Source organism: Microcebus murinus, chromosome 7 (assembly GCF_040939455.1).
Source record: "Microcebus murinus isolate Inina chromosome 7, M.murinus_Inina_mat1.0, whole genome shotgun sequence".
NCBI lineage: Eukaryota > Metazoa > Chordata > Mammalia > Primates > Cheirogaleidae > Microcebus > Microcebus murinus.
Window position 1 is genome coordinate 25,933,409 of NC_134110.1, and position 19,138 is coordinate 25,952,546.

Genomic DNA, 19,138 nt, shown 5'->3' on the forward strand with positions numbered 1-19,138 from the left:
ACGGGGTCCAGCTGCTGCGACCTCTTCGGAGCGGCCGGAGACCATCAACCTGTTCCGCCCTCTCCCGTTGCCTGTAGAGGCTGTCTTCCCTAGGTGTCCCCACCCTCATCTGTCCCGAGACCGTTTTGCACTCAGCCCTACAATAAGCTGCTGCGGGGCGGGGCCCCGGGAGGGTGGCCATTGGCTGGGGCGCGTGACTGGGCGGGCTGGGTCGGAGTCCGGGGCGAGCGGAGCTGATGGCGGCGGAGTGGGACTCCGAGGGACGCGCGGCGGCGCGGCCGCTGCTCACCGATCTTTACCAGGCCACCATGGCGCTGGGTTACTGGCGCGCGGGCCGGGCGCGGGACCATGCCGAGTTCGAGCTCTTCTTTCGCCGCTGCCCCTTCGGCGGCGCCTTCACTTTGGCCGCAGGGTTGCGCGACTGCGTGCGCTTCCTGGGCGCCTTCCGCTTGCGGGACGCAGGTAGCGCCCGCGTCGCCCCCACGACCCCGCCATGACTCTTCTAGTCCGACCGGACGCCCCCCTCCCCGACCCCTGGCCCCCGCAATCGCCCCAGTACACAATGCCTCTCGCTCCTAGACGTGCAGTTCCTGGCCTCTGTGCTGCCCCCGGACACAGACCCCGCATTCTTCGAGCACCTTCGGGCCCTCGACTGCTCTGGGGTGACGGTGCGGGCCCTGCCCGAGGGTTCCCTCGCCTTCCCTGGCGTGAGTGCAGGGTGAGCGGGACGGAGGGGGTGGCCTGAGGGGTGCAGGTCGGGCTGTGGAGCTGACAGCCCTCCCGCAGGTGCCGCTGCTGCAGGTGTCCGGGCCGCTCCTGGTGGTGCAGCTGCTGGAGACACCGCTACTCTGCCTGGTCAGCTATGCCAGGTGAGTTAGGGTTAGGCCAGATGGGACGGAGCGAGAGGAAGCACGGACTGAGAGGCGGGCCCTTAAAGGTGAGGTCCTGGGGCAGAGCTCTGTGGATGTGTAGGGAGTGCTAGGTGTCCCCAAAGGGTTGGCTTGGCCTCCCATTCCTATTGTGGGGGCTCTCCAGGAGGGAGTAGGGGAGGGTGGAGCTCTGGGGCTGCAACTCCAGGCCCCAGGTAACTCTGTCCACTTGGGTGGCTTCTCAATCCTCACCGGAGTTCCCTGGTCCCTGGCTCTCACAGCCTTGTGGCCACCAATGCAGCCAGGCTGCGCCTGATCGCCGGGCCGGAGAAGCGGCTGCTGGAGATGGGCCTGCGGCGCGCTCAGGGCCCCGACGGAGGTCTCACGGCCTCCACCTACAGCTACCTGGGTGGTGAGAGCTTGGGGGGCATGAGGCAAGGGTTGGGAAGGAGGAGGCCCCTGCCACCTGGAGTCCCCCAATCTGGCCTGACTCCCTCTCCCAGGCTTCGACAGCAGCAGCAACGTGCTTGCTGGGCAGCTCCGGGGTGTTCCGGTGGCCGGGACCCTGGCCCACTCCTTCGTTACCTCCTTTTCGGGCAGCGAGGTTCCCTCTGACCCGGTCAGTAGGTCTTCTCAACCCCAGGGAGGGGTGGGCCAGGCCCGGCTGTGCACACTGGCAAGTGCCACCCTATGTAAGTAGTCCCAGTGCTGCCTGGGAAGCCAGTGTGCATTACCTTTACCCTCAGCCTAGGGTGAACCCAGCCACTCCCAGGCTTCTCCCTGCACCTTGTGCCCCAGCTCTTTATCCACCTGGTTCCACAGATTTTGGCTCCTGCTGCCGGTGAGGGCTCTGGGGTAGACCTGGCTGCCAGCGTAAAGGAGTGGCTGGAGCGCGTGTGTGCCCACCTGAGGCTGGGTGTGCAGGAGCCGCATCCAGGGGAGCGGGCTGCCTTTGTGGCCTATGCTCTGGCATTTCCCCGGGCCTTCCAGGGCCTGCTGGACTCCTACAGTGTATGGAGGTGAGCCCCAGGCGTTCTGGGGTGGGCTCCACAAAGCAGCTGCAGCCCCTGACTTCTTTGTCCATGCCTGCAGGAGTGGTCTTCCCAACTTCCTGGCAGTAGCCCTGGCACTGGGAGAACTGGGCTACCGGCCCGTGGGTGTGAGGCTGGACAGTGGTGACCTACTTCAGCTGGCCCAGGAGGTCCGTGGAGTCTTCCGGGCCACTGCAGCCCAGTGAGTGCCCTGGGGAGGTGTGTGTCTGCTCAGAGACTTCTTTGGGAGCCAGGACATGGAGGGGCAGGGAGGGACTCTGGCCTAGTCTCAAGGGTGACACTACAGACCCCAGCAGGGAGGCAAGGGAGGCCTAGTGTGGGTGTGTCCAATGGGGTTGGGGAGCCCAGGGTGAATCAGGAAGGTCTGACGGGGCTCCCCTGCCCCCTCCCCTGGCTCTACCCACATCCCAGCTTCCAGGTGCCCTGGCTGGAGTCAGTCTCCATTGCAGTCAGCAACAACATTGACGAAGAAGAGCTAGTCCGGCTGGCCCAGGAGGTGCGGGGCAGGAGGGACAGGCAGAGAATGCTGAGGAGGGCCTGGGAGCTCCTGCAGGTCCTGGCTGGGCTCACTGCCACCTCCTCTCCCCTCCAGGGCAGTGAGGTGAACGTCATTGGCATTGGCACCAGTGTGGTCACCTGCCCCCAACAGCCTTCCCTGGGCTGCGTCTATAAGGTGGAGACAGTGTTGGGGGCCCAGGTTGGGGTGGGTCTAGAGGCTCATGCCTGCTGGGGGATGAGGGCCCAGCCATTGACACCATTTCCCTGCAGCTGGTGTCTGTGGGAGGCCAGCCTCGAATGAAGCTGACCGAGGACCCCGAGAAGCAGACGTTGCCAGGGAGCAAGGCTGCCTTCCGGCTCCTGGGCTATGATGGTGAGCCCCCTCCCTCCCCTCTGTTGTTCCCCTTCAAGGGCTCAGGTCCCCCACATAATTTTTGCTCCCACCCCCAACAGGGTCTCCGCTGTTGGACGTGCTGCAATTGGCAGAAGAGCCACCGCCGCAGGCTGGGCAGGAGCTGAGGGTTTGGCCTCGAGGAGCGCAGGAGCCCTGTAACGTGAGGCCAGCCCAGGTGGAGCCACTGCTAAAACTCTGGGTCCAGCAGGGACAGGTAACTGCCCCCACCCAACCTCTCGGTCTGCACCCCCAACCCCAATTTAGCCCTGACCCAAGCCAGCCTCCCCTCCTCCTGCAGCTGTGTGAGCCGCTCCCATCACTGGCAGAGTCTAGAGCTTTCGCCCAGCTGTCCCTGAGCCGCCTCAGTCCTGAGCACAAGCGGCTGCGGAGTCCTGCACTGTACCAGGTGGGATGGGCCCCTGTCACCTGTCCTGGGCCCTCTGCTCCCACAGCCACCCATCACCCCTCTCCTCCCTGCAGGTGGCACTGTCGGAGAAGCTGCAGGACCTGGTGGACCGTCTGCGTAGGGGAGGACCCCTGTGAGAATCCAGGTGGTGGGGGTGCCTGGAGACAACACGAGTCACTTGTTGTCCCCCACAACTTGTTATGTGCCATTTGTTTGCCCCACACACTGCTCACTTGGTGCCCCAGGGCCTCCAGGGCTGGGCTGGAGTCAGGAATCAGGATTCATGCTCCTAGGGGAAGCACAGGTCCAGCCAGGGTGTGGAGACCGCCCTGGGGGAAGGCCCAAAAGGCAGCGAGGAGTGTCCTCAGCCCAGGAAGCTGAGCTATGGGGAGCCAGACCTGACACTGGAGCAGGCAGGGCCTCAGGTAGGGGGAAGGATTTGGCATCCACCTCACACTGGGAGAGTTACTGCAGAAGACTTGTCCTCATCAGAGGGAGGCTGGGGATGGTGGGGCCCTGGAGTGGGGCCAGGGTGCCAGATAGAGGGTCCAGGCATGGCCCTGGGATACCATGCCTGCCTAGGGCACTGCCCCCTGGCTCAGGGCCAGTGAGGACATCTCAAGCTTCCCAAGCCAAGAGGGAGAGCCAAGTATCCTCTGCTATGCTGCTGTCAGCCCAGTACAACCCTGGCATCTGTCATGGGCCAGCCAGGCCCTGGCTTTGGGGCCTCAGCACCTGACCCAGCAGCCTGGGAAGGGCAGAAAGGGTGGAGAAGAAACTGAGGCTCCAGGAGCCAACTCAGCTCCAGACACAGCCGGCAGGTCCTGGGCCAGCCTCAGCCTGCTTGGCTGTGTGTGGGGTTGGCCTTGCCACTGTGCGGGCAAGTTAGAGATCTCAGGGCTCCACCCACCCTCGTAACTTGGGCTACAGAGGAACCGCCCAGGAGAGACGTTCCAGGCTTGGCAGGAAGCAGAAGTTGGGGGCCTGGGCCCTTGTCCAGGCAGCTCAGGATGGCATAGACAGTCCAGGGCGTGGGGGGAATGCTGACTGTCTGGGGTGCTTCCGGGAGCACTTCTGCCCGCCCAGGTATTCCACTGGACCAGCTCATCTGGCTCTGCAGGGCTCAGGGCCAGGCAGTGCCCACTATGTGGTTGGGTGAGGGTGGAGGTGGGGATTGGGGGCAGAGGCCTGGTCAGGCCAGCCCTGGGAACATGAGCTAGGAGAGATACAGATTCATACACATGCTGGACAGAACACACTGTGCTCCAGGTACCCACAGGGCACCAGTCTTAGCTGTGCACTCCTAGGGGCCCAGCTAGAGTGAGGGACACCACCTCAGAACTGGCCAGGACCCAGAAGGGCCCACCTCAACAGCAGTAGGCACCTGCAACTGGCAACAACTCCTCTGGCTTTATTTGGTAGCCCCCTCCCAAGGCTCCCCTCAGCTTGGAGATGGTGACAATTTACCCACTCATGGCCATTCCAGGATGTCTGATGGGACTGGAGTCTAGGGGGGCCAGCCCAGCCCGTGGCCTAGCCAAGACCCTGCTGCTTCTTTAGGGCTGAATCAGGCCTCTGCTCTGGGCTGGACCCAGACTCCTGGACCCTGTCAGGGCCTCCTCAGGGCTGTCTACAACTGCCCTGGGCCCCTGGCCAAGAGCTGGTAGTCAGGGTTAAGGGCTTCTATCCACCCTTCTTTGTGGATTTGCCACCTCCTGGAGATCCTGCCCCTTCCAGGGCCCTGGTGGGTAGAGCCAGACCATGGATAGGCTGGCCACTTGCCTCCCACAGCCTAGGCAGGAGGCCCTTCACAAGCCCACAGCAGACACCTCTGAGTGGCTGCCCAGTCCCCTCCCCACAGAGTGCACGCTCACACACGCACCACCACGCCTGTCCAGGGGCCCGCCTGTGGTCCCGCCCGGGGCCTGCTTCTAGGTCAGGCCTGGGCACGACTTCCCAGGAGGAGCAGGGGCAGGTGCTACTGGCTGGGCAGCCATGGCTGGGGGTATGTGGGGCCGCCCCCGGGGGGCACCCGTAGGGGCTCTAACACTGACAGCTCTGGCTGAAGGGATCCGGGCCAGCCAGGGGCAGCCCCTAGGACCCTCTTCCACGGGCCCTCAGCCCAAGCCCCAGGCCCAGGCACCTGGCCTCACCACCAACGCTGAGCCTGGAAGTGGAGCTGCTGCCCCCACAGCTGGCAGTGAGCCCTACTCCCCAAGCAGTGCTCCGGAGCCAGGATCTCACCAGGTGAGTGATGAGGGAAGGAATGCTGTGGGGACGGGCCTGGGGGCTCCCAGCTCATCTCTGAGCTCATGAGGATGCCAGATGGACAGAGGACAGAGGGGTGCCAGATCTGGGGAAGGTCAGGGTAAGACAGGCTAGGGAGCAATGTAGGGTATGCTTTGTAGGAAGCTGGGAGGGGTAGGGAGCCTAGGGCAGGCTCGGGGACTTCAAACACCCCACCCTCTGCCCTAGGCCTCCCGGAGTTCCTGGGAGGAGGGTACTCTTGCCGACCTTGCCTTGTACACAGCTGCCTGCCTGGAGGAGGCTGGCTTTGCAGGGACCCAGGCAACAGCGATTAGCCTGTCCTCAGCCCTGGAGGCCCATGGGGCACGGCTAGAGGACCAGGTGAGCCTGGTCACCCTTTTCCTACCTGAGACACCCCTGATGGAGCCCCTTCCAAGGTGGGGGGTGGGGATTGGAGTGTGTAGTCTGAAGCATGGCCCCCCTTCAGGCTGCTCCTGATGGGTGAGGTGGGGCGCTAGCAAGAGGAGGCCTGACTGCTGACCTTGGCTCCCTCCACCCCAGGTGCATGCTTTGGTGCTGGGGTTGCTGGCACAAGTGCCCAGCCTGGCCGAGGGGCGGCCTCGGCGGGCAGCCCTGCGGGTGCTGAGCGCACTGGCCCTGGAACACTCAAGGGATGTGGTGTGTGCACTTCTACCACGCTCACTGCCCCCTGACTGGTAACTGCCCTGCCCCATGGTGCAGCAACCCTGAGGCCCCCATGCAGCTTCCTTCCCGCTTGGGCATGGAGTCTGGCCCCAGGCTGTTAAGGGGCAGAATGTCCTTAGTCTTTCCCTTAGACTTCTATCCCAAAACCCCCACCTTTAGTTCTGCAAACTACCCCTACCACTCCAGCCTCAGGGTCTCTCAGATGCCAGTTCCTGTCTTGGGGCTGGCCTGTATCTCCAGCGGCCCCTGGAGACCAGCTGGGTTGTGCTTCAGTGTGGGGTGAGCTAGCTGGGTGGCTGTTGGCCATGCTGCCCCTGGCTCTTTGGTTAAACTGCCCCAGAAGTTATCCTTGGTCCTGTTCTCTGAGGTGATTTTTAATGCCAGGTTTGCTTCACTGTCACTGACCTGTTGGGGCTCGAGCGATCCCAATCCAGCAGCTGATCTCATCTACCGGCAGCATTGTGGTCTGCACAGTGCCACTTATTTTGTTTCTCTGGGATTAGGGGATGGGGGCTGGTTCACCTGCCTCTCCCCTGCTGGAGTCCTAGGGGCTGCCTCCATTGCCTCCCCACCTGTCCCTGCACCAGACCCATGTCTCACGCCAGCCCCACCCCCACCCCACCCCTCAGGGCAGCAGCCGAGCTCTGGCGCAGCCTAAGCCGGAACCAGCGTGTAAATGGGCAGGTGCTCGTGCAACTGCTGTGGGCACTGAAGGGTGCCACAGGGCCCAAGCCGGAGGCGCTCGCGGTAGGTGGCTCTAGCCAGGTCTGCCAGGGGATGCTGCCTGGCCAAAGGGGGTGGGAGAGTCAGAACCTGGAGGCGGAGGTGTGGTGGACAGCAAATTCTCCCTGAGCCATGTGGAGTCCAGAATGCCCTGAGGCTTTGTCTGAAGCATGCCCACCCCTCTGGTGCTTGAGTGGCTCCAGGCACACCCAGGCCTGAATGGTCCACTTGCTCTGCAGGCCACACGTGCTCTTGGGGAGATGTTGGCCATTTCAGGCTGTGTGGGAGCCACGAGGGGCTTCTACCCACACCTGCTGCTGGCACTGGTCACACAGCTGCACAAGCTAGCTCACAGCAGCGCACACTCCCCTGATACTCCCAAGATTTGGGTCCTGTCCCACCGAGGGCCACCACACAGCCATGCCAGGTGAGAGGCAACACTGGGGTAAGTTGGGACAGGTTAGTGCCCTCTCAACCCTCACTGCCTACTCACCTGCTGTCCCCACCTACAGCTGTGCAGTGGAGGCCTTGAAGGCCCTGCTCACTGGGGATGGGGGCCGCATGGTGGTCACATGCATGGAGCAGGCAGGAGGCTGGAGGAGGTTGGTGGGAGCCCACACCCACCTGGAGGGCGTCCTGCTGCTGGCCAGGTAAGGAGGGGACCGTGGTCAGGGGGAGGCTCATTGATGGCCAGGTGCTGGGTAGCTGGGCCAAGGAAGAGGTGGAGGCATGTGGGTAGTGGTCCTATGGAAACTTTCATGAGGGTTGAGGCCACCAAGTAAAATGAGAGCTCCCATTTCCACTCTATCCCAGTGCCATGGTGGCGCATGCAGACCACCACCTGCGAGGCCTCTTTGCAGACTTGCTTCCCCGGCTCCGCAGCGCCGACAACCCTCAGCGCCTCACGGCAATGGCCTTCTTCACCGGGGTAAGCCTGCTTCCCAGATGACTGGTGAGGGGATGGACTTGATCCTTATGGGGCTTTGGCCTACACGGGCACCAAGAGCATGCTGACCCAGTGTTCCTCGCCTAGCTGTTGCAGAGCCCGCCCACCGCACGGCTACTGCGGGAAGAGGTCATCCTGGAGCGGCTCCGCACCTGGCAGGGTGACCCAGAGCCCACCGTGCGCTGGCTGGGCCTGCTCGGCCTCGGCCACCTAGCGCTGAATCGCGGGAAGGTGAGAGGCGGGGCCGGGCGGGGCGGCGGTGAGGTCTGTGAGGGAGTGACCACGACTCCCTGCCCCAGCAGGTGCGGCATATGAATACGCTGCTGCCGGCACTCCTGGGGTCGCTGGGTGAGGGCGACGCTCGGCTCGTGGGCGCAGCACTAGGCGCGTTGCGGCGGCTCCTCCTGCGGCCACGGGCACCGGTGCGGCTCCTGAGCTCGGAGCTGGGACCGCGTCTACCCCCGCTGCTGGACGACGTGAGCAACGCCCCGCCCCCTGTCTCCCAGCCCAGGCTCCGCCCCCTGTCTCCCAGCCCAGGCCCCGCCCCCTCCAGGATCTCTGGGCGACCCACCAGGCCCTGCCCCGATCACCACCCCAGTCAGCGGCTCTCGCTGGACCCTCTCCTTCCTCGCTCAGCCTTGGCCACTCCCTCCCACGCTCGCACCCCTCTCACTCTCCGCCCGCCCTGACCGCGCCGTCCCACGCAGGCCCGGGACTCAGTGCGCGCCTCAGCGGTTGGGCTCCTCGGGACTCTGGTGCGGCGGGGCCGGGGTGGGCTTCGGCTGGGGCTTCGCGGCCCACTGCGGAAGCTGGTGTTGCAGAGTCTCATGCCACTGCTGTTGCGCCTCCACGACCCCAGCCGGGACACTGCTGAGGTCAGCCTCCCCTGGAGACCATCCCACCCTGTCCCATCCACATTCCCCACGCCCATACCGCCTTCCCAAGGAAGATCACAAGTCAGGGTCCCTGACTGCCCCCCCCAGGACCTCAGGTGCAGGCTTCATGTGCCACCATGTTCCTGGCCTTCCCTTGGACCACTGTACTCAAAAGCCCCTGCCTTGGACTCTCCCACCCCTCATTCTGGCCACTCCCTCCACTGCCCACCCAACCTTTTGCCACTTCCTAGATCCCCAATCCTGCTCCCTTCCCCTATCCCAGAGCTCTGAGTGGACCCTGGCCCGCTGTGACCAGGCCCTTTGCTGGGGCCTGCTAGAGGAGATGATCACTGTGGCCCACTACGACAGCCCAGAGGCCCTAAGCCGCATCTGCCACCGCCTGGTCAGTGGGGGAAGCACGTGAGGGTGAGGGGTGTGGTCACTGCTGCTTGTTCCAGTATTCACCAGGGCCCCAAAACTGAGCCCCCACCACAGCCAGACCTGTTCACCAGGCTCCCTGCCATGCTGCTCTGCCCCGGGGCTTCCTGTGCTGTCCCAGCCTGGGTTCACCTCTGTAGCCTCCTCTCCACTCAGGACTGGCTTTCCTGTCCTGTCATGAGCACTTTTGTCCCTAGATTCAGCGATACCCCAGCCATGTGCCCAACTTTCTGAGCCAGACCCAGGGCTACTTGCGGAGCCCACAGGACCCCTTGCGCCATGCAGCCACCATGCTCATAGGTGAGGCAGTCCTGGGATCACACTGTCCCTCGAACCAACTCTGGGAGGTGGGCTAACCCATCCCTGCTGGGGTGTGAGGCCAGTGCTCATAGCTGTGCTGTGGTCCAGGCTTTCTCGTCCATCATGCGAACCCGGGCCTCGTCCACCAGGACTTGCTGGACTCCCTGTTCCAGGGTGAGAACCCGACTTGCCAGGGTGGGGAGCCTGGAGAGGTTAGCGGGTGCTGGGGCAGAGTGGACAGGAGCGGCTGGGTAGAGGACCAGGGGCTGGGTCTCCTCTCCCACGCAGCCTGAGCGGCTCTCTCCGCAGACCTGGTGCAGCTGCAGAGCGACCCCCAGCCGGCTGTGGCCGGGGCGGCGCAAGTGTCCTCCCAGCAGGTGGCGCTGCTGGCCTGCACCCAGAGTCGACCTGGCGGCCCGCTTCGCCTTGGCCTGGTCTGGCACCGCTCCCAGCCCAACCGGCCTGTGCCAGTCTTCGCGGACAGCCCTTTCCAGCGCCGGAGCCTCGCTGGCCACTGGGGCTGCTCTGGACCGCGCCCAGCCTGAAGATCAGGGATCTGACTTGGGCATCCCATTCACACTGGAGCCAGTCCCTGCCCTGCTTGGGCGCCCAGGGCCTGGTGCTGGATGCCAGTGCCCGCTCCCCAGGACTCTCCAGATGCCCACCACCATGACAACCATGTGCCAGAGAGGAACAGCAGCACTCTCTGTCTGGCCCCTCCACCCTCAGTTCTTCCCCCTGCAACCATGTGTGTGCCTGCCCTCCTCTGGCCTCTTGTTCTTCCAGCCCCCTGGAGTGTGCCCTGCTCCCCAACCTGGCCGGGAGGGCACCTGGCCTCCTGAGCCAAGGTCTGGTGGGGGCATTGAAGCTGGTGCCCCATAGACTGCCTTCCTGCCCCTTCCCAGCCCTACACTTTGTGCCTGGTCCTATCTCTAAGGCCTGTCAGGGCCTTCCCAGCTGTCTCTGCAGCCATCGCCCCCACTCCTCACCCATGCTCACTCCTTGCTGGCATCCTGAGGTTCCTGGCCTATGTCCTTTCTACTCAAGAAGTGTTGACCCGACCTGTCCACACCTGCTGTCCCTTCTCAGCCTGGCTGCCATTCCCGCCCCCACCACCCACCTTCATAGTGTAAGGCCTCCTCAGAGCATGACCTTCTCCAGAAAACGTCCCTGACCTCTTCCCAGCTGGACAGCACAGGCCCTAAGTTACACCTATGGAATCAGATGTGGGGTACTGGCATGCCTACTCCACCAGACTGTACTTGTGGTAGTACCCAACACCCTGCACAGGGTTGAATGAGGAAGGTGAGACTGGACACACAAGGGAGAAGCTCCTCTGGCTCTGGCCCGGCAGGTTTCTCCACCAGGAATGTCATCACCCTGCAAGGCCTCTCTCCTGACCTCCTCCTCAGGAGAGTCTCCTCACACACACCAGGAGTGTGCACAGCCTCATAAAGGCCCAGTAGGCATAGCCATGGGGTCCTGCCCTCACCGTCTCCCTAGTTCCCACATGGATGCCAGGCACAGTGGTTCACACTTGTAGTCCTGGTGCTTTGGGAGGCTGAGGCAGGAGGATCACTTGAGGCCAGGAGTTTGAGGCCAGCTTAGGCAACATAGCGAGATCCCATTTCTATACAAAAATTTAAAATTAGCCAGGTGTGGTAGCATGCACCTGTAGTCCTAGCTACTCAGAAGGCTGAGGCAGACCAGGTGTGGTGGCTCATGCCTGTAATCCTAGCACTCTGGGAGGCTGAGGCGGGCAGATTGCTTGAGGTCAGGAGTTCGAAACCAGCCTGAGCAAGAGCGAGACCCCCATCTCTACTATAAATAGAAAGAAATTAATTGGCCAACTAATATATATAGAAAAATAATTAGCCAAGCATGGTGGTACATGCCTGTAGTCCCACCTACTCAGGAGGCAGAGGCAGGAGGATTGCTTGAGCCCAGGAGTTTGAGGTTGCTGTGAGCTAGGCTGATGCCACGGCGCTCACTCTAGCCTGGGCAACAAAGTGAATCTCTGTCTCAAAAAAAAAAAAAAGAAAGCTGAGGCAGAAGTATCACTTGAGTCCAGGAGTTTGGGGCTGCAGTAAGCTATGATGACGTCACTGTACTTCAGCCTGGGTGACTGAATGAGACCCTATCTCAAAAATAAATAAATAAATGAAATACACATAGATCGAAGAGGTTGGGTGTCTGTCTGAGAACATGGTTAGGATACGCTGGCTGGCCCAAGATCTGGCCCAGGCTGGGGTGACAGGTATTAAGCTACGCCTAAGGTAAGGGTTAGTCTGGGAGCAGGGTTAAAGGTCAGCCTGGGTTTACCCTAAGACAAGAGGAGAAGCTGTGCTCTGGTCCAACACACGCTGAATTGATGGGGTCAGAGCTCAGGCAGGACTGAGGTTAGGGTCTCTATAGGTCATTCTCAGGGCAGGTTAGGATCAGGCCAAGGACATGGGTCTTTGTGGAGCCATGGGCAAAGTCTGGTGGATTTGTTCGGATCCTTCAAAGCAGGTGCCAAAACAGGATTAAACATACAAGACGTGTCAGGAAATGCCAGGGAGGCCAGGAGACCACTAGACACCCAGTGAAGGAAAGAAGGAAGGAAGGAAAGGAGATAGGGCAGCACCTTGGGCGTTCCTGCCAGCCTGCAGAGTTCTCATGCCAGTCCCCTATCCAGAGTCCACACCTCCCAGGACCAGCCAAGAACACCCATGGAAGTGTGGCCTCGCACAAACACAGGTATGGCTTTTGGGATACAGCCCACATGGATCCCCTCAGTGGCAGCCCCAGTGAGCAGGCTGGCCCTTCTGCTCAGCTTGCAACCTGGGAGCCAGACCCTGGGGCGAGCATGTGAGGCCCATTGCCCCCACCAATCACAGGCACATCTGCACCTCAGAGCACAGTGGGACAGTCTGATGGGCTACCCCAACGCTGCTGTACAGCCTACCCTTGCATGGTGAGCAGGCAGCATCTCCACTGCTCCCCACCTACACCCCGTCCTATAGCAGATGCTTGGTGCACAGGCTTTCTCTTGTACCCTGCATCTGCCTATTATGAATGTGTGTTCACTTATCCAGGCACATGTAAGGTTCACGTCAAATCCAGAGCCTCTAGGAGCGGGACCCTGAACAGGGTTTCTCTGCTGGGATGGCCTGGCCCCTTCACGGGTATGCCACAGATGGGGGCCCAGGTCCATCAGCTCCATTGCAGAAGAGCTACCAGAGGTAAATCTTCCAACTGGGAGCTGGGATCAGAGGGCAAGTGTGTAGCTGCATCCTGACACGTTCACTCCCTTCTCATAGGTGGCCTTCTGGCCACAGAGAGAGGTCAGCCTCCATCTTGATGCCCAAAAGCTCTCTGATGGGCTGTGTCACTTGAGAGCTCATTAGTGGCTCTGGACTATCCAAATGGGGCTTGGGTGTCTCGGCTCCAGGAGCAGTGCCCATGTGCCTGCTTCTTTAGTGCTTTCCAGGACCTGGCTGTGCCCATCCCATTCACCCTGGCTCTGCTGATCAAGTCACCTGAAAGATGGTTTTCAAAGAAGGACCGTAAGCCTGAGAGGCGTTGAGCTTCTTACTCCACTGGGTGTGGGAGGCTGGGTTCTAGATTTCTATAACTTGGGTCTGAGATATCTGGGGTGCAGTTTTTAAAATATTTTTTCTTTTTGTCTTCTTTTCCCCTTTTGCATGAGAATTTGAAGGAACACTGTCTTCTGTTTCAATATCAATTTCACTATTGGGCTTGAATCCTGGGTATTCTTAGATATTTAATGTCCCAGCCATAGCCAAACCCACTGTCTCTTCTCTTTGGCAAGTCCTGCAAGGCATGTGTTGACAGTGTGCCCTGACAGGGCAGAAGGCTGGGTGACACCGGCAGGTAGATTGCAGTCCCCACCAATGAGGGCTATCTAAGCTCCTCAGCGTGATGGCAGCTCCCTAGCTCCATCAGCTGTTGCACGTGCCTCCTGGATACAGGGTCTACAGCTGTTGAGCCCTGCCAGCAGTGAGCTTGATGTGCACTCTGAGACCTGTTGAATTCCCAGGGCCCACAGCTAGGGCCAGGAGCCTCCTCGCTACAGTGCAAGTGGATTTGGGTGAAACAGACCAAAGGCCAGTTTCTTTTCAGTACAGGTCACCACTTCTCCAGGAACCTCCCATGTGGCCCCAGGAGGGAAGGGTCTGTCTGTCATCAGCCATCCATGTACCCCTATAACTCCTGTGGGAAAAGGATGGGCCTACAACCTTCAGCAGGGTGTCCCCTGTTCCTTCAGTACCTCAGATACAGACCTGTCCTAGTGGACTCCACCTTGCCTTATCCACCATGCCCATCACTACAGGATTGGGCCTGTGGGCAGGGCCATGTGCTGGTCACTCTGGAGCAGGCAAGTCCAAGCACAGGGCAGGCTTCTCTTGGCATCATGGTACGCAAAGAGCTATGGGAGACATGCCTACTCTCGGCCCCCACACCCCCTCAGATGCTGCATGGGCATAGTCCCCATCCCCACCCATGCCACCCCAGATCCAGGACCCCTCAGAAACCTAGCACCCAGTCTTTCTTCCATACATTACATTTATTGAGTTTTCCCAACTTCCAGCCCCATGGTCAACTAGCCATGTGGCTAACTTGGGCTCTTGGCCTTCCTAGGGGGGCCAGCTGGGTGGGCACTAACTGCCCTGCCTGGAGGGCTGCTCTGGTGTGTGGGGTGCAGGCTACTGGGGCTCCTGGCTCAGTCCTGACAGCAGCACCAGGGAGGCATAGAGCGCACAGGTGGGGCCTTGTGCCTGCGGCTCCCAGCGCACATGGGGGGCATCCACCTGCAGCTCCAGGCCACACTCCTCCAGCAGGACCCAGGCTGGTGCCCCCTCAAGCCAGCTGCTACTTAGCTCCAGGGGCAGGGACACGGTGCCACGCTCCTGCCATGGGGCCCGCTCCAAGAGACTCCCCACCTGCCAGGGCAAGGTGTGGCTGGTCAGAGAGGGCCCACAGGCATCCTGCTCAAGCCTGCATCACCCCTTCCCCAGCCCCAGCCCAGTCCTATACCCGCACCCTCTCACCAGCTTGAGCTGCCCTGGCAGGGCCCCTGTCTCCAGCGCCTCGGCCAGCAGCACATGTTGGGTTTCACTCAGCACTAGGGAGAGACCTTGGTGAGAGGCGTTCTGGAAGGCCTGGCTGAGGACACCCATACCCTTCCCTCCTGCCCTAGCATAGGGGCCACTTACCGGTCAGTGCCCCCAGCAGATAGAAGATGGAGTTGGCAAGCTCCTGCACCAGCATCCCGGAGGGGAGCAGCAAGCACTGGAGGACAGCACCCGCTGGGCCGTCTAGGGGTTCTGCCCACCCACTGCATAGGCCCTGCTCCAGCTGTGGGCATGGGAGGGGCAGATGAGCCTGGGCTGTCCGGGCATGGCCTGTCCACCCTCTGGCCTTTCCCCAGCTCACCGAATCCTCTAAGGCTTGCAGGGCTGGTTTGTTCCGCAGTACTGCGGCCAGGTCCCCCAGCAGCTGCCGGCTCAGCCCGGGCTCCATGTGCTCCAGCTCCGTGGACCTGGCTCCCACCTCTGCCTGTAGGCCCTGGAAGTCTTCAGTGACCACCTGCTTCTCAGAGGGCCCGTCTGCAGGGACAGAGAGCTGCCACTGCCTGGGTGCCACAGGGCCCTGGAAAGCCCTGGTCAGGATAGGCAGACCCCAGGGACAGAAGGAGAGCCCCTCCTAGGGTCCCAGAGGTAGTTAAGAGGGCACTGACCTGCCAGGAACTTCTGGTCGTGAGAGATGGACTCTGTCGAGGAGAAGCCAAAGCACGGCTTCCACCAGCCATCTGCACTCCCAGAAGGCTTGTGGCCTGGGCAGGGGTGTGTGACGGGGGAGGGAGAGCAGGGCTGGTCAGTGCAGGAGCAGGTACCTGAGCCAGAGGAGGCCAAGGCCTTTCCTGGTCCCTCCCAGCCTTGGTCCTAATCCCTACTAATGGCTGCCCAGGACAGGGAGGAAGGCCAGGGTCAGTCTGTCCCTGTGCCACCCTGTGTGTGTACATGGGGGTGCCACCACCTCGGAAGGCTGACCAGCCACCCTGTGCCCAGAACACACAGGGAGAAGGCCTCCACTACCAAGGGAATGGCCACATGGGGCGTCCTTGGGCCTCACCTCTGGGGGGTGGCTGGAAGGTCCTCTGCTTCTTATCTGGGAAGAGGTGGATGTCTGGCAGCCAGGCAGGAGTGAATAGAGGGAGGTAAGTCACTCGGGGTCTTGGCCTCTCCTTCACCACTGGGGGCCCCCAGTCCAGGCCCTGCCCAGTGACTCCCACACCAGAGCACAGGATGCTCAGCCACCCTGCCTGACCCAGGCAGTTGTGCAGCCACATGCCCATAGCAGCCCCTAGCCAGCCACTGGCTCTCCCAGGCCTCCCTGTCACAGAGCCTGGGCCCCAAGGGCACACCGGCCCCAGCTCACCCCAGTCAGAGCCAATAATCAACTGGGCCACTCGGAAGGCAAGGATGGTACCCGAGGGGATGGTGACCATCTTCTTCTGGCTCAGGCGTCCTCGGCCCTCACCCTGAGGGATGGAGATGGGCTCAGGGTTGTGGGTATGGGCTAGGTGCTGGTGGCAGGCCCTCCTCCAACAGTAAGCAGCACAGGGCGTGGGCAGGCCCAGCTCAGCCAAGTGCAGGGTCAGGAGCTGTGCCGAGGGGACCCGGCAGAGCCCAGCCCTGCTTCTGGGAGACTGCTCTCTTGTCCCCAAAGGCCTGCCCCATGTCCACATGGGGCCAGGCATGGCGTGTTGGGCTGGCCACACACCTGGAAGCATATGGCTGTGGGAAGTTCCACCCCGCCTGAGCCCTCCTGCTCCAGGGTCCGGGTGACCTCCACCTCCTTCTGTGTCTGTAGCACCTCTGTCACCACATACACATCATTCCCTCGACTCCGCAGCTGCTGTAGGACTTTGTGCTCTGGCTGCCGCAGGCGCCTGTAGCCCAAGGGGCAGAAAGCTCATTGGGGTGTGTCCCTCAGAAGGACAAGGACAGCTTCCGTCTCCTCTGGCTGCTCTGCCATGAGGTGGGCTGAGGCACAGGGGACCCCAGGAGCCTGCAGATACCCAGGCATGGGCACCCCCTGTGGGTGCTCCCAATAGTGTTTGGAGGGATAAGGCCCAGGAGCGAGAAGTTGACACATATGGGCCCCTGGACGTGCCCACCGCCTTGCCTGGCTGCTCTTCACCTTCTATTCCCTGGGATCAACTATCAAGTCTGGACTCTGAGCTAGTGGTCTCCTTCTGTGTACTCTGATGTCCACACAGCTCCCTCCCCACAGAGCCTAGGGGACCCCCAGATGCCCCAGGCCCTGCCTGGCCACCCTTGCCCTCAGGATATCATCTGGTAACTAAGGCCCCAAATGGTTTCTGCGGTATCCTTCCCTGACAACCTACCGCCAGCCACAGTGCTCCTCACCTCTGTGCCTCCCCTTGGTGCTGGCACAGACATCGCCTCTAGGACTTTCCTGATGCCCCAAGGTCATGATCTGGCACTCCCTAAGAGCAAGGCTGCCTGAGGTCAGCAAAGACCCCGTGACTCCGGTCAGGGCTCACCTTTCTTGTTGCATGACCTCCCAGATATTGGGGTCCACACGCAGGGCACACACATCCATCGAGGCTCTGGAGCTGTCAGACACCGAGGCCCCACCTGAGATCTTCCCCTGCCATGGGACTGCCAGTTTCATGCTGCCCTGCAGCTGCCCGTCCGTGGCATCATAGAAGAGGAAGTGGCTGCTGCGATCCAGATCTGGGGCAAGACCAGGCCTGAGGCGCTGTTCCACCAGCCTCTGCCTGTCCCACCCTCAAGGCAGTGGGACCTTTACAAAGGCCCTGCCTCTGGAAGCAGAGGCCCGGAGGTCCAGAGACCAGAGCTTGCAGGGCCTGGCAGGGACTGGCCATGTTCTTTCCTCCACCTGGCCAAGCCCAGGTTCTATCCCAGCACTAGGTTGGGTACCTGGTTCTGGGGCATCAGGCTTCAGGATGTCCTTGATTGACAGGTTGACACACTTGTAAGGGTATCTCCAGAACCATGAACTTGAAGGCTTCCTGCTCAGCAGACCATAGGGCCGGAAGCCAGTAGCGCTCTGAAGGCTTTCCACAGGGATGAGCTCCCCTTTGCGGTCCAGCTCCCGGACCACGCTCCGGACCACCCGATCAAAGGCTGACACCATGCTCCTGATAAGGGTGGCTGGGTCAGGCGTTGTGTCCTTAGGGTGGGACAAGCAGGAGAGGGTGGGGGAAGAGTTGGTACTTGGAGGCCTCCAATGGCAGGAAACTCCAGCTAGTCCGCCAAGCTAGTCCCAGGACACTCTGACTGGCCTGAATTCCCTGCCCCTAACCACTCCCTGGCAGAGGAAGAAACAGTGTGTCCATTCTGCCGCCCACTTGTTCATCTCTCCAGGGGCCATGAGCACATGCAGACTGGGACATCACTCACTACCTTCAGTAGGACTCAGGCCACTCACACCATCTGTTTCATGGCCACTGGGAACAGGTCCTGGGACAGTCAGTGCTGGGGGGTGGGGATGGCAGCCCTTGGCCACCCACTGAGGGTTGCATCACCTTGTCAGTCCAAGGAAGATTGGGGCCACACACCCAACAAGGAAGCATGGCCAAGGCCTGGGTGTTGGGGCCTCCCAGGCTGATGCTCCATCCACAGGAGCTCAGAGGGCTGGAGGGGATGGTGGGGTGGGATCGGAAGCCCCACTTCTTGGGTATGGCACAGGGGCCCACAGCAAGACCCAGTCAGAGTGTTCCCAGATCCTAGCCATGTCCCCTAGGGCCTTCTTTGCAGAGCTCCATAGGCCACTTGTCCAAGTGAGGCTTCAGGGCTCAGAGGCCAAATTAGGCCTGAGTGGGGACACAGGAGACCTGGGCGACTGTGGAAGAGCCAGCCACTCCCAGAGGAAGCTGCTGAGCCACCAAGCCTTGGGAAATTGGAGGGTGGGCCAAGAAGGCACCAGGCCTGGTCCCATGGAGGGCCCACCTTGGAGTCAAGCCCAAATCTGGCCTACCAGGCCACTGGGCTGGCCAAGGGCAACTTTCCCAGAGGTCTGGGGCTTCCCAGAGGTAGGGGGTGCGAGCCTTCCGGGAGGGTGCTGGCCTTCCGGAAGGGTGCTGGGACGGACCGGCTGGCCGCCCAGGAGGACCAGCAACCACACCGCGCGCGCGGGCCGCCCCACTCCCGGGCGCCAGGGGGCGCGCCCCACGCCGGTGCCGGTACTCTCGGACAGGGGCCGCTCACCGTGACCGTTGGCGCCCAGGGGTCCGGACCCACAGAGTGAAGCTAGGCCACCCTGCTGGGCGGGGTCGCGCGACTGCTTGTCCTGGGAGCCGCCAAGCGAGTACGGTCCGGAAGTGCCGGACCCAAAAGTGAAACTATGGCCTGACGCAGCGGCGCGCCCAAGGCGCCCTCGGGGACCGCCCCCTCCGGGACCCATCCCTCCGCCCCTCCCGAACAGCCGGCCCCCTACCTCCGCTTCCTGGCTGTTTCCTAAACATCTGGGCAAGTCCAAGGACCTGAGTAGAAGTTTCTCCAAAGATGTACAAAATGTAGATTGCCAACAAGCATATGAAAAGATGCTTTTCATATGCTTTTGAAAACTAATAACTAACGTCATTAGTTATCAGGGAAATGCAAATCAAAACCACAGTGGAGGGCCG

At 61.6% G+C, this 19,138-nt stretch overlaps 3 protein-coding genes across 5 annotated transcripts; 2 read left to right on the top strand and 1 right to left on the bottom strand.

Annotated features, from left to right (window-relative positions):
* The first annotated feature begins 194 nt into the window (after positions 1-194).
* On the top strand, positions 195-3,413 carry NAPRT (nicotinate phosphoribosyltransferase). 2 transcript variants are annotated; one of them, XM_012752913.2, is made up of 13 exons: positions 195-462; positions 580-707; positions 787-869; positions 1,151-1,281; positions 1,373-1,488; positions 1,692-1,888; positions 1,962-2,102; positions 2,333-2,417; positions 2,514-2,594; positions 2,690-2,792; positions 2,873-3,027; positions 3,112-3,219; positions 3,294-3,413. In XM_012752913.2, the coding sequence occupies exons 1-13, from the start codon at positions 237-239 to the stop codon at positions 3,354-3,356; spliced, it is 1,617 nt and encodes a 538-aa protein (XP_012608367.2). In that variant the 5' UTR covers positions 195-236; the 3' UTR covers positions 3,357-3,413. The 2 variants fall into 2 exon arrangements, with proteins under 2 accessions (XP_012608367.2, XP_075861082.1); XM_076004967.1 differs by lacking the exon at positions 3,112-3,219.
* A 98-nt stretch (positions 3,414-3,511) lies between these two features.
* On the top strand, positions 3,512-11,629 carry MROH6 (maestro heat like repeat family member 6). The gene is made up of 14 exons (XM_012752898.3): positions 3,512-5,466; positions 5,695-5,847; positions 6,028-6,182; positions 6,801-6,918; positions 7,134-7,321; positions 7,407-7,544; positions 7,708-7,822; positions 7,928-8,071; positions 8,143-8,316; positions 8,548-8,715; positions 8,999-9,118; positions 9,351-9,453; positions 9,562-9,627; positions 9,763-11,629. Exons 1-14 carry the CDS (start codon positions 5,215-5,217, stop codon positions 9,996-9,998), a joined length of 2,130 nt encoding a protein of 709 aa, XP_012608352.1. The 5' UTR covers positions 3,512-5,214; the 3' UTR covers positions 9,999-11,629.
* Positions 11,630-14,004: 2,375 nt separating this feature from the next.
* Positions 14,005-18,903, bottom strand: GSDMD (gasdermin D). Of its 2 annotated transcripts, XM_012752910.2 has the most exons (11): positions 18,720-18,901; positions 17,430-17,682; positions 17,030-17,222; positions 16,243-16,411; positions 15,898-16,000; positions 15,592-15,645; positions 15,197-15,292; positions 14,893-15,065; positions 14,673-14,814; positions 14,508-14,581; positions 14,005-14,399 (listed from the first exon to the last, which is right to left on the bottom strand). In XM_012752910.2, the coding sequence occupies exons 2-11, from the start codon at positions 17,644-17,646 to the stop codon at positions 14,163-14,165; spliced, it is 1,458 nt and encodes a 485-aa protein (XP_012608364.2). In that variant the 5' UTR covers positions 17,647-17,682; positions 18,720-18,901; the 3' UTR covers positions 14,005-14,162. The 2 variants fall into 2 exon arrangements, with proteins under 2 accessions (XP_012608364.2, XP_075861083.1); XM_076004968.1 differs by lacking the exon at positions 15,197-15,292 and having other exon boundaries at positions 18,720-18,903.
* Positions 18,904-19,138: the final 235 nt, after the last annotated feature.